The sequence below is a fragment of the Ambystoma mexicanum genome, chromosome 8 (assembly GCF_040938575.1).
Source record: "Ambystoma mexicanum isolate Mex_15411 chromosome 8, UKY_AmexF1_1, whole genome shotgun sequence".
NCBI lineage: Eukaryota > Metazoa > Chordata > Amphibia > Caudata > Ambystomatidae > Ambystoma > Ambystoma mexicanum.
The window spans coordinates 283,596,427-283,609,735 of record NC_090929.1 but is presented as its reverse complement, the minus strand read 5'-3'; the positions used below and the strand labels follow the sequence as shown (position 1 = coordinate 283,609,735).

The window sequence follows — 13,309 nt, the reverse complement described above, 5'->3', positions numbered from 1 at the left end:
GCCAAGAAAGGGTAGGGCTTTGGTGCCGCTGCAGCAGTACATGGGCTGGAAGGAGAGACACATGGCAGGGCTACTCAAGCAGTCCTGCAGCCAATAGATGAACTGCCAATGATTTCACAGGTGAATCGATCTGGAATTACTTGATGTGCAATGGCATGCAGAATCCAGGGCATCTGCTCTTCATTGTACTGGTTGCATTGAAACTTGACATCATACCCTATGGTGATCTTTGGGGCTGAACGTAGGATGCTAGGGGACAGGTGTGCAACATACCTGTTGTGTGTACTTCGGCTGTCTATGGGAAGGACACATTTGGAGTCATTCTCCAATGTACAGTTGCCTGAGAGCTGCAAGAGGAACCTGCCTTCATCAACGGGTACCCCGAACGGTTCTGGTTGAGTGAGGGAGAGATGGTCTAATATTCTCTTCCCAGTGCTAGCCATTGCACGTGCATGCAAAGGACAACCCTGAGTGGGATTATGTTTCATCTCCGGTGAGTTGATAGAATGCACAATTTCTTCCAGTAGACTGTGGTTTCCACTTTTTTCATGGAAGAAGGATGTCGAGGCCTCTCCCAGATCCATACTTAATTGTATATAAAAGTAGTTTTTTTTGTATCTGCAACACTACCACGGATTATATGATTTGATGGGTTATTTATAACGCTTTCTAAGCGCGGACCCAGGGATAGAACCCGTGTTGGTTCGTGTCGTCTTCCTTCCAAGGCGAGCACGTTGCCCCTGAGCTATCCTCCAGAGGTATACCATTTTGGACCAATGTATAATAAACATAAAAAGTACATGTACTGCCCTTTGTGCTGGATGCATCCCCTTTCTAGTTGCTGCTATGACTACCCATTATAACGGTACTCAATTCATCAACCTCGGGAGGGTGAAGCACAGATGTAGCTGTTGTGGGAATCTAACTTACTAAGTGCAGGCTTGCCACCATACAAGTGGTAAAGCACTTAACGCATTTTGTGCCCCCAGACAAAATGGAAACCGAAGTCATCCCTACGAGTATATGAAGTAGTGACCTGCTGGTTAGACACAACTCTAGTTATCAGACACAGACTCTCACAGCGCTATCTCACTGACCATCGCTGTTGTTCTATTGCTACCGGATAGCAAAGCTGTCATATTGGGTTAACTCAGTGACATCCCATTGACCCAGAGACTTGGCTCCCCCTCGGCATGAAACCAGCATTCTCAGGAGTGAGATGCTCTGCTTCTGTCCTCTGTCTTTCCTTGGTACTTTCCTGGATCTGACTTTTGACGGATCCCTCGCAAGCAAAAACAAGCCTTAGGATTGCTCAGAATAAATAGCCCACACAGGAGAAGTCCATTAGCAAAGGGTGACAGACTCAAACAAGTCGCATTGAAAGGGTTGGTGGAAAGCTGCCAGAGCTGTAGAAGAGCAAGGGGGAAATGGACTGGAAAGCAGGAGACAAAGTGGCGTGCATGCCTAGGATCCGCCGGCCTCGTCTCCCGAGGAGAGCCGAGAGCTGGCAAACCATGGTGAGGCCAAGCAACCTCAAATTATCCCCATCCCCTCCCCAGAGAACGGGCCAATCATTCTGATCTGTGAAGGACACATTTGTTTCACGTTCTTATTTATTTTCCCTTCCAATGTGAGTGCCAAACGAGACAGACAAATTACAGGGGAGCGTGGTAGGCTGCGTTTTGTTAGTGCGGTGAGTTGGCCGGGGCCAAAGACATCCAAATGTACCCTTTCTGAGTGAAAAGGAAACAAAACGAACTAGATTGATTTTCAAATTACGTGGCTACATCCATGACACATCCATGACACATCCATGACACTATTACTTGCTCCTAAAAGCTCGAGCCTTTTAAAAGCTCAGCTCAACCTGGCACAGCAGCACCTCTAGTGCATAAGGGTTTCTCAGCTCCACGCATCCCAGAAAAATGAGCAATATCTTCTGGCCCTGACAGATAACAGTATGACCTGCAATTGTACAATCTTCATTACATTACTCGCGTTTGCCCCATGCCCCAGGCACACCTGGCATATTAACTCCAAAGGCTTTCTTTCCATAGAGTACCAACTACATCCCGTTCCTCACTCACCCCTGTTGCACCCATTCAGAATCCAAGATAACTCCTGTTTACCAGCCCAGGGAGTCTCCCCTCTAGTGGGACAAGAGTCCTCCATGAGCTGCTATCCAGTGAAAACCTGCCCATGCGTGTTGCTCTGTATGAGTGGACTACGAGCCCCACATGATTTAAACCTGATTTGCACCTGGGGAAGGGCCATTGGCCAATCACGTGGCTGGAACAGCGGGTGAGAATTTGCATTCTTTGCCCGCTGTTCCAGCCGCCCAAGGCCCTTCCCAGGGTGGCACCATTTTTTCTTTTTTTTATGTGGGGAGGCAACAGGGAGCCTCTCCCTGTTGCCTCCCCACCCCCAAACCAAACAAAATCTCTCACCCACCCCATTCCTCCCTCCACACATAGATGAGAGACCAGAGTTCTGAGGTCCGGTCCTCCACACCTCCTGCTCCGGCCGGCGCCATAGAAATGGAAAATTAATTTAGTCTCTTTTCCCTATGGCAGTGGCCATTTTGTTTCCATATGCTTTTTTTCCCCCTCGGGAGATTGGCTGTGCAAGCAGCAAAAATCGCCTGAGGGGAAAAATGGAAAGCCATTCGCACCCTGGATGAACCCCAGGTGCGAATGGCTTTCAATCCTGGGCGGCGAGTGGACATGGGCGGTAACGGCCCTTGTCAAGGCCCTTGCTTTGCTTGGGTCTATCATGGCTCGGACTGTCGGCCATTAACGGCAATGACCACCTCCCTGCCAGGGCATGAAAGCCATACAAGCGGCACAGTCCTCACTATCCCCTCAATGCTCTCCAACATGTGTCCTATATTATAGCTAGTCAAAGATAATACTATCTGGTAATGGCTGTTTGGTGGGCCCTACAACTAGAGGTCGAAGCGGGTGGGAACTAAAGGGTACAATGCTGCTCGACTGTTTGGGAAAATCCAATATTGCTTCCTTTCATTTTTTCATGCAGGGCCCCATTCTTGGACAGCAGCTGAAGGGCGTGTTCATTTTTTGCTTGACCCCCACTCTGGATTCAACGGTGGGGCCTACCGGGATTACTCTAGCATCACATCTTTCTGAGCTATCTTGCGGGCTCTGGCATGTATTTCTTTATTTCAATAGCCTGCGTGGGACATATGCATATTTCCAAACTGCTACTATAGTCTTTGGCATGTCCCCTAAGGAGTGACAATGGTGGATCATTAGAAAGGGGGAGGTGCATACAACTGCATGCTGTGGGGGGAAATAACTGAAAGTAAAAGTGTTCGTTGAAGGTGTATTCCTTTTCTTTGTGTTCCTTTCAGTCTCGATAGTATAGTTGTGTTGGAGTGGAGGTATAGCAGATGTATGAGGTGAGAGTGAGTGTGGCTATGGGGTCAGTGAGAAGCGGGGGTCCGCAAGGGAGGGAAAAAGGGGAACATAGTTCACTACTTTTTTGTACACTTTGACCCCTGCCTATTACACACCACCAAACCAGGGACTTGATGTTAATGGATTGTTTGTTCTTCTTATTAACCACTTTCCCATCCATTTCGTCTCTTTTGCAGGATTCCATGCTTCTGGCAAGACTGCATTAGTGAAGTTATGCCTGCAGGTGTGGGATTGTGTGTGGCCCCAGCTAGCACCCTCAAGACTTTACATTGGCTGGCTAATCTTCCTTTCAAGCCTGGGCCGAGACAGACTTCTCCTGGTGCCAGATCATCTTACCAAGGAACACTTTCTGCAGACTGTATAGCTGCAGATTTCATAATTAAAAAAGGCGGGGTCGCAGGAGTGTCCTTCTTGAAGAGTAAGACAGGAAAATAAAACGATACATGGCAGTATGTGTACAGGGGTAAAGAGAGGAAAGTAGGGAGAGCGTGTGAAAAGAACGTTGTGGTAAGTTGGCCCTGTTCCCTCCACCTAATCACCGGCTGGCCTCTGGAAAGTTTCCCTCCGAAAGAACATTATTCTCCACCTCCTCAACTTACTGCCCCTCCAAAAAACTATTTACAGTGACTGAGCACCAGGTTCCCTAGTGGACTCCTATGGATCCCCTTTCCTTTCCACTGCGTTTCACTTGTGTGTGCACTAGAGTGTGTGTCTCTGTGCAGGACTGAAGGTTGACTGAATGGATATGAAATCATGTGCATTTATGAACTGAAGCTAAAGGTAGTCGTGCTCTAATGAAGCTATGAATGGAGAGAAAGTTGAAATTGCCCCATACCACGAGCGTGCGTGCATGTCTGCGTGGATGTGTGTCTGCATGCATGTGTGTGTGTAGTTGTGTGAGCACGCGCATGTGTGTTCAGAGACATATCTGAAGTGGCAGTGGGCATGAAGCTGCGTTGTGAATGTAAATGGTGCTGTGTTGAAGCAATGGGTGTGAGACAGTGGCGAGCACTTTGTGGACACAATGAGAACCGTGAAGGGATGGATGGAGCACTGAGTACCGGAGCATGGTTCAAGGGAGCTTGGGCTGTAATTAGAGAAGTGTTGAAGGAGTAGCAAAGACGCTGCAAGCGTGAGGCACCTGTGAGTGTATGATTCAGGCTATGAATGGTGTGAGTATGAAGCCGAAAGGCGGTGCCCTCGGGGATGCATGAGAGAAGGGGAGCAAGGTTTATGGTGCAGTAGTGAAGTGAAGGGGGGAACTAGACATTGCACATGAATGGTCATGGTACACTGAAATGCAGTGAGTGTGAGGGGGAAAGGGCGAAGGAGGGGAACTAGACATAGCATACGAATGGCCGGGGTACACTGAAATGCAGTGAGTGTGAGTGGGGGAAGGGTGAAGGAGGGGAGCTAGAGACTGCACATGAATGGCTGGGGTACACTGAAACGCAGTGAGTGTGAGTGGGGGAGGGTTGAAGGAGGGGAGCTTGAGACTGCACATGAATGATCAAGGTACACTGAAATGCAGTGAGTGTGAGTGGGGAAAGGGCGAAGGTGGGGCACTAGAGACTGCGCACGAATGGTCAAGATACACTGGAATGCAGTGAGTGTGAGTGGGGAAAGGGCAGAGGAGGGGAACTAGACACTGCATATGAATGGTCAAGGTACAGTGAAATGCAGTGAGTGTGAGGGGGAAAGGGTGATGGAGGGGAACTAGACACAGCATAGGAATGGCCGGCGTACACTGAAATGCAGTGAGTGTGAGTGGGGGAAGGGTGAAGGAGGGGAAATAGAGACTGCACATGAATGGCTGGGGTACACTGAAACGCAGTGAGTGTGAGTGGGGGAGGGTTGAAGGAGGGGAGCTAGAGACTGCACATGAATGATCAAGGTACACTGAAATGCAGTGAGTGTGAGTGGGGAAAGGGCGAAGGTGGGGAACTAGAGACTGCGCACGAATGGTCAAGATACACTGGAATGCAGTGAGAGTGAGTGGGCAAAGGGCGAAGGAGGGGAACTAGACACTGCATATGAATGGCCGGGGCACACTGAAATGCAGTGAGTGTGAGTGGGAAAAGGGTGAAGGAGGGGAACTAGACACTGCATATGAATGGCCGGGGTACACTGAAATGCAGTGAGTGTGAGTGGGCAAAGGGTGAAGGAGGGGAACTAGAGACTGCACATGAATGGTCAAATTACACTGAAATGCAGTGAGTGTGAGTGGGGAAAGGCTAAGGAGGTGAACTAGAGACTGCACACGAATGATCAAGGTACACTGAAATGCAGTGAGTGTGATTGGGGAAAGGCGAAGGAGGTGAACTAGAGAATGCACACGAATGATCAAGGTATACTGAAATGCAGTGAGTGTGAGTGGGGAAAGGCAAAGGAGGGAAACCCTAGAGACTGCGCACGAATGACCAAAGTACACTGAAATGCAGTGAGTGTGAGTGGGGAAAGGCGAAGGAGGGGAACTAGAGACTGCGCACGAAGGACCAAAGTACACTGAAATGCAGTGAGTGTCAGTGGGGAAAGGCGAAGGAGGTGAACTAGAGACTGCACACGAATGATCAAGGTACACTGAAATGCAGTGAGTGTGAGTGGGGAAAGGGCGAAGGAGGGGAACTAGAGACTGCGTTCGAACGATCAAGGTACACTGAAATGCAGTGAGTGTGAGTGGGGAAAGGCGAAGGAGGTGAACTAGAGACTGCACACGAATGATCAAGGTACACTGAAATGCAGTGAGTGTGAGTGGGGAAAGGGCGAAGGAGGGGAACTAGAGACTGCGTTCGAACGATCAAGGTACACTGAAATGCAGTGAGTGTGAGTGGGGAAAGGCGAAGGAGGTGAACTAGAGACTGCACACGAATGATCAAGGTACACTGAAATGCAGTGAGTGGGGAAAGGGCGAAGGAGGGGAGGAGTTTGCATAAAAGAAGAATCAACTTGCAGTGGTAGAAGGAAGATGGGGGTGCCATTGCGAACGCGATAGTAAGTCGAGTGAGCACGCATATGTGCCTCTGAATGAAGCAGGGCAGGCAGACATGTGACTTTGAGAGGAGGAATGCAGGATGCAGTTTAGTGAGGGATGAACCAACCGGAAAAGAGTAAACGGTGGTTTAGGCAAGGGTGCACTGAAGTAGCAGTGTGCGAGGTTTCAAGCTACAGCAGGGAAACATTGTGAGGTCCACATGCACTGAATGCCCAAAGTGTGTGTTGATGGTCTGGCTCGTGTGAGTTAGTTGAAGTACATTGAAAGTATGTAGTGCCGAACACCAGGACCCAGAATCGCCCTAGCATATTTAAAAGGTAATAACAAACTACCACCAACAAATATCAATTAAAACAAAAAAGCAAACTAATGAGCAAAACATCGGATTCATAGAAGACGAGGAAAGAACTAACCGTGTGCTACTTGTGAGGGAATCGGTGGATTACCCCAAGATGCATTGGAGGACTGTGAGCGTGATGTGAAATTGCAACACAAAGGCTGTGAATAGGAGGAAACTGTAACGGAGGGCTGAGCGTAAGCAAAATATACAGGGAAAGAAGCCATAAGTGCAAGGGAAATACAGAGATGGGTAAAGGATTGTGTGAGGTGGAAGTGGGCTGGAAACATGAACAGATGTTGAGCAGAGGGTAAAGAGTGTGATATCTGCAGGGCCGGCCTTAGTGGCAGAAACGCCCCGGACAGCAAAGCAAAAATGTGTCGCCCTTCCCTACCTCATGTGGGAAGGGGATGATTGTCAAATGTTTCAATAGGCGCTAATGCGAAAGCATCAGCACCCTATTGTTATTATATTCTCCTGGCCCCCCGGAGCGGGACAGGCTTAATTTCAATGGGGTGCCTACTGCCTTCTCCAACCACGCCAGCTCGTGGAAGACCTTGAAACACTTCCCGAGCTGGTGTGGTGTGGGGGCTAATGGTGCCCCAGACGGTTGCCCAGGCAGCCCTGCCGTAAGGCCGACCCTGGATATGAAGGTGTACTATGGACAGTTCATTTGAGGTTCAACTGGACTTTGAGGGAAAGCTACAATGCAGAATTGAGGGTCAGGTAGGCCATACTGATCAAGTAATGAAAGCGAGGTGAAGCTAAGGAGATGCAGACTTGGCAATGCGTCTAAGGGACAATGGAACGCGGCAATGAGGTGGCCCTGAGTGGGAAGTGTAGGCGGGCAGCAAGTGTGAGGAGAATGTGAAGGTGCCCTGGGGGTGCCTTCCATCGCATAATGAGGCGCTCATGTAATTGCTGCTGGCTCGGCCAAGGAACAGCGTGTGGGGCAGAGCGAGCATCAAGACCGGGCTAGTAGCAGCTGGAGGGAGTGATGAAGCATGTGTAATTACGGTCGTTAGCACACTTCCTGCATTCATGAAATAAAACAAAAGCAAAAGGCCGGCTTCAGAACAGAGGGGCATAACGCAGGAAACCAGGAGCATTTAAACTCTGAAGACCTGTAATCATAGGCCGGCTCGCCCGCCCGCCGGGGGCTGAACATTCATTCATATTCCGAGGCTTCAACTACAAAGTGGATTTCTAGGGCATATTTTGACTTGTGCACAAGAACACAGAACTGACCCGGGGCGAGTTCTTCACTGACATTGATCCCTGCCTCTGGAAAAAGCTCCAAGAAGACATAAGAATTGCAGTTAACCTAGCGCCTATCAGGGCAAAACACAAGATGTGTCTGCTCTAACAAGACACCCAGGAGTAACCATCAATGGAATCTTCCACAGCTTCACCATTAGTTACGCAGTGCACATCCTCTTCAATAAATAAACATGATGCTGCCGACTGGTCATGTGAGCATTGCAGCGGAACATTACAGAGGGAGAACATTCACTTGTGAAGCTCAAGGTCATGCAGCATTCACCTGCCGATCAAGTGTCACGTGCACACTGTGCTCCTTCCTTCTCCTGCACATTCTCACCACAAACTCATACTAATGCCCACTAGGGAGGGGCCAATGCTGCATAGTACCGCTTCGTGCATCGGCCAAACAGAAAGACCTGTGGGCTTGAGCTAATGTAAGCAAGATCAGACATTCTCAGACGGTTTCACCTACACGATGGGTAAATGTGTGCACGGTGACTATTGTATTGCACTTCAGCAGGTTTTAACACCTCTTGGCTTACAATATGGGGGGGTCATTATATGTTTGCCGGTAAGTTAGGCTGGATACCGGCAAACGGTATCACAGTTCCTGCTGCCTGATTTCCTGGAGTTACTGGGCTATTACAGATGGCGGGAATACCGGTAAATCCCCATTTAATGGAGTCCTTTAATGGCCATAGCGGCTGTTTTTTGCCACTGAGGGCCTGCTTTACCTCCAGCTGTTGGCTGAGTGCTGGTAAACATTATTACTGGCGCTTAATTTCCAGACCAGCAAACATATAATGTTCCCTATATCTTCAGTATGGACTGAACACATCACCAGTTGAATTCAAGCCTTAACCCATTTACACTTAGGTGTTGGTTGATAGGTTATTACTGCGGTATCTTCTTCCCCACACCCCTGCATCCTATAGATGGACAGGAGAGGTCCTTAAGTCCTGCGGGAGTATCAGTATTGACAAGAGTCATGCTGTGACCCATTTTATTGTTCACCCTCCTACCCTTTTGCCCATCCTTTTCTTAGTTCTTTTCTGTTGATGCTCATTCTTACCTATTCCGTAATGTATGTCTTTTCAAGTGCCCTCAGACAACTTCAGGGTTATATTGGTCTTGCTTAAAGTTTGGTGGTAGTGTAAGCTACTGCCACTTTTCCTGGCATTAGTAGAATTACCAGTACTTTAATCGTTTTGCCAAATTCCAACTCTGGAGAAGTGGGTGATATACATGCATAGCTAATTCCTCCTCTTTAACTCAAACCAATTGAGGATTTAGTACAGCAGTATTATTGCTCACAGTAAATCCTCCGAAATGCCAAAGAAGTACCACTGAGTATTACACTACCTTGACCCCAATCATAAGCCTGTAGTAAATTTGGGGCACTGATGAGCATGAACAGTAAAGGAGTTTGGCAGTAATTCCTCTGGACTTACCTCCAAACTTATAAAGGGGCCAGTTGTTTGCCCATTAAAATGATCAGGAAGTATGAATCACTCAATTCGTTTTCGGCTAAACAGTTATTGACAAATGTATTTCCTGAATGTGCACATACTCACCAAAAGATATGTCAACAAATACATGTGATGTTTAGTTGCACCTGAATACTGAAATACTGATTTAGCAACCATGTTCTTCAAGCTTTTTGACAAACAAAAAAGCCCAACATTCAGAGTTCTAACAAATGAACAGATGAGATTTAACAATCCCTGAAGTCCAAAATCAGAGACAAAATCATGTTTGCTGAAAAGTCAAATGTGAAAAAGAAAACATTACATGCAGTGAAAACTCAACGACTCTTCTCATGCATTGCAAAAAAGCAAAGCGAAGCACATTTGTGGGGGGTGGAGATATATACCCCTGCTCCCCTTCCTGCAGATCCTGTGGAGCAAAGAGAGCAAGGCCAAAGGCATTTTGTGGCATCCTAAAGCAGGCGGTGAAAAAGAGCAAGAATGAAAACGTCCTATCTTAAAGAAGCTGTGCAGGCCTAGGGACTGCTCAGCATATCGGCCATTGTCCACTCTCCTTGCTTCAATTCCTTACATTCAAGCTTCAACACTGAATCCTACTTGGTTCATCACTCATGGAAGTCTGACTTGTAAGGTAGGCTATATGCATAAAGAAATGATATCATAGGTTATTTGTAACGCACGGACACAGGGATCGAACCTGTGTTGGTCCATGTCGTCTTGCACGAGCTATCCTCCAGAGACTAAGAAAGTGGTTGGATGACCAACCAATGGCAGGAAGAGTGCTTGCAGGAGTGGTAGGTTGTACCGTAGTCATGGAACTGAACTTTAGCGTGGGCAGGCACAGACCATGGTCTCTCTGACTTACTTCCAATTGGCCCAAGCACTACATTTAATTCTTGCCTGCAAGAGGATTAATCAAAGAGATAGCATAAAGAACTGGCCATGATCTACCAAAGCTTGTTGTTTTTGTGGGCGGTGTGCTTGGGGTTAACAAGGAGATAATTGACCAATCTCAGAGTTAGAAGTCCTCTTTGTTTGCTTAAATAAGGTTTCCTGCATAGTGACGCAATTAATCTAAATTAATCTAGCCCATCACTCCAATGTTTGCACCGGTAGGATAGTGGAAAGGCTTTAGATTGAAAGAGTATTCACCCACTAGGGAGACTAACATTACATGTTTAATTTGCAACCCTTAACTTACATTCATAGACACAAGAGCTCTATAGAGACCAATGTATGTTTAAACGTGGCCTAGCTCATCAGAGGTAACTCAATGCCCTCAACTATGTAGGCATTTCCGAGAACGGCACCAGCACCGGTGATTGGTTAATTTGGAAAGTAGTCAGAATACAGGCAACTGGTATATTGTGTAGTCTGGTGATTACTTTCCGCAACTGATGATCAATTGACCTTTTCAAGGCCTGCCTTCATGGATGGTCATGTCTAAAGCAGACCTCGGCACAGGAGTTCTTCAATAAGTGTCAGTGCAGGGATCTTTTGCAAATTCAATGAAGTCCTTTCAGACTATTTCTCTGGAGCAGGGGGTGGTAACAACTGCCCTCGGAATGTGCAGTCGCATTCCTGCAAATTAATTGCTTCTCCTTATAGGTCAATCATGTTGTCAGTTGCCCACCAAAGTCTGGTTTCGCACATCTGGTGTCAAACCTGTCAGCAGGGGAGTTGCTAGGTCTGGAAAAGACCCGGGGCTACGCTGATGTCAGAACTGTTGGGACTGGGGGCTAGCTAGTCTTTTGGTTGTAGCTCTTGAGATTCCATCCGGGGCTACAACCAAAAGATCAGGGGCTATAGCCCCTTGGCCCCCCGACCCCCAGCAACGCCCCTGCCTGTCAGACATCTAAATCTACCTCCTTTCTCATAAAGAAGTTAATTGCCTCTTCCAAAAGTGTAGTGGGGTGGATACCCGGTGCCACTACCACCTTCCAGGTTCACTGGTGTGCATGGATGGGTCACTGTTCAATGATTCGGTAATGGGTTTTACTGTCTAGTCACATGCACTATGTTTGTTGTGCACAATCTTTCCCAGATGTTGAAAAGTGCAGAATTCAAATGGAATACTTTATCTTCCAGTAGAAGATTATTAATAGGATTCAACAAGGATCTGCACACAAATGACATGTTCCTTTTCAATTGGATTCTGCAAATGTTTGCTAATTACAAATGGATTCATGATCAAGGAATGTTTTTAAATTCTCTTTTAAAAAACACAGAAATAGATTAAAAAGAACCTTTTCAGAGGTGGTTGTTTCTGTGTCTCTCTGTGCTATTTCTTTCACGTGTTTGCTCTATGTCTCCTCCCCCAAACGTTTTTCCAAGTTTGCTGCTTTGCACCTCTGGTAACGGCACCTGTCTTTGGTTCATTGAGGGGTCTAGACGTTTTTGTTTTTCAACACTGCCTTAAATTAAGTGTTTACGCTGCACTGCGCATGCCTCGTGGTGAGGTAGAACTGAGACCTGCCTCCTTTCACTGAGGTTCTGCTGTGTTTGTTAACTGCCCTGATTCCTTTCCTTTTCTGTTTTCCCTTGTGCTGCTAAACGTTTGCGGAGGTGGAGAGAGGGGCGGAAGTACAATCATTTATTTTCATAGCCTGGAAATGATTTTGTATCACTCCCACGTGCCCTTGTTAGGAATCCTGAATTGGTATTTTCACAGTTACAGTGCCCGACAAACCCTACCCATTTATATCCCCTGTTTCCTAATTCCAGGCTTGCGAGTCTGATCTAAAAAACCTACTTCCTTCCATTAATACAGGGGTTCCTCGCACCTCACGGTTGGAGAGTGACACTTGTGTGGATCATGTACTTTAGGTAGACTCATGGACAGTGTTGGCCTGGCTGTAGTTGGGTCAGCGTGGCAACAAAATAAAGAACTACTGCACCTAAAGTAAAGCAACGGTGGATCAGCTGGGAGAAAGTGTGAAAAAGGGTAGGAAAAATAAAGCGAGAAATAAAAAAAATGCGTTTAAGTTTCAGTAGACTCCCCCGAGACCCGGGCTATGAGTGAGCAAGCTGCAGAAAGTGAGGTGCCCATCCTGGTGCCCCGGCATGCCCTCACGTGCGTCCAGAATACCTGTGGTAGCCACGCCATTTATCGGCTCCGATCGTTGTCCGCTGGCAACTCCGTAGAGTTCGATATCATACTCTGTGCCGTCTCTCAAACCCGCGATGGTGGCGGTGCGATCCTGGCCAGGCACCTCCAGCTCCAGCGGCTCGAACCTGCGCTTGCTGTCCCTGATTTTAAGAATGAAGCTGTCGAAGACCCCCCCATCCGCAGTCCAGGAGACACCGAAACCTTCCGACGTGATGTCAGACACCAGAAGGTTGTCGACTTCAGGCTCTGCTTCTAAGTAGGCCATGTTGTCAAGGGAGGATGGAAAGAGTTTCAACATGTTAAGGCTGGTCAAGTTTGGCTTCTTACAAAAAAGAAAAGGCTCAGAAGATAAACGATATTTCCGCAACGCTTAGTGAACATGTTTTGAAGATGTGCGTGATTTCGACACCCAACAGCAATTAAACACACATTCCCTGACGCACCCATCTCCCCATCCATGCAACACCAGGCAGGCACAACGAAAAGACTGATTCACCGCCTCTCTCCCGATGCATAAAGACTCTCTTATAAATCTGTCATGAAAAATTAAAACAAAGTGCTATTAACAGCATGCAGCAGCAGGGGGCCAGGGATGCTTCCTTCATTTCCAGATGTGGCATCACGTGACCTGACAAGCAACACGGACTCCTTTGCTCCTGTCTTGGCAACGGGGACACAACTGGC

The 13,309-nt window shown here is 47.6% G+C and overlaps 1 protein-coding gene across 5 annotated transcripts in view; it reads right to left on the bottom strand.

Moving 5' to 3' along the window:
- The window catches only part of TNC (tenascin C), a 156,465-nt gene that overhangs the window by 40,270 nt on the left and 102,886 nt on the right, over window positions 1-13,309 (bottom strand). For 2 of the 5 annotated variants that reach the window (XM_069609670.1, XM_069609672.1), the window contains one exon: window positions 12,605-12,877. The exons of the other annotated variants lie outside the window; for them this stretch is intronic. In XM_069609670.1, the coding sequence (XP_069465771.1) occupies window positions 12,605-12,877 (273 nt within the window). The remainder of the gene's footprint in view (window positions 1-12,604; window positions 12,878-13,309) is intronic. 5 annotated transcript variants of the gene reach the window in all.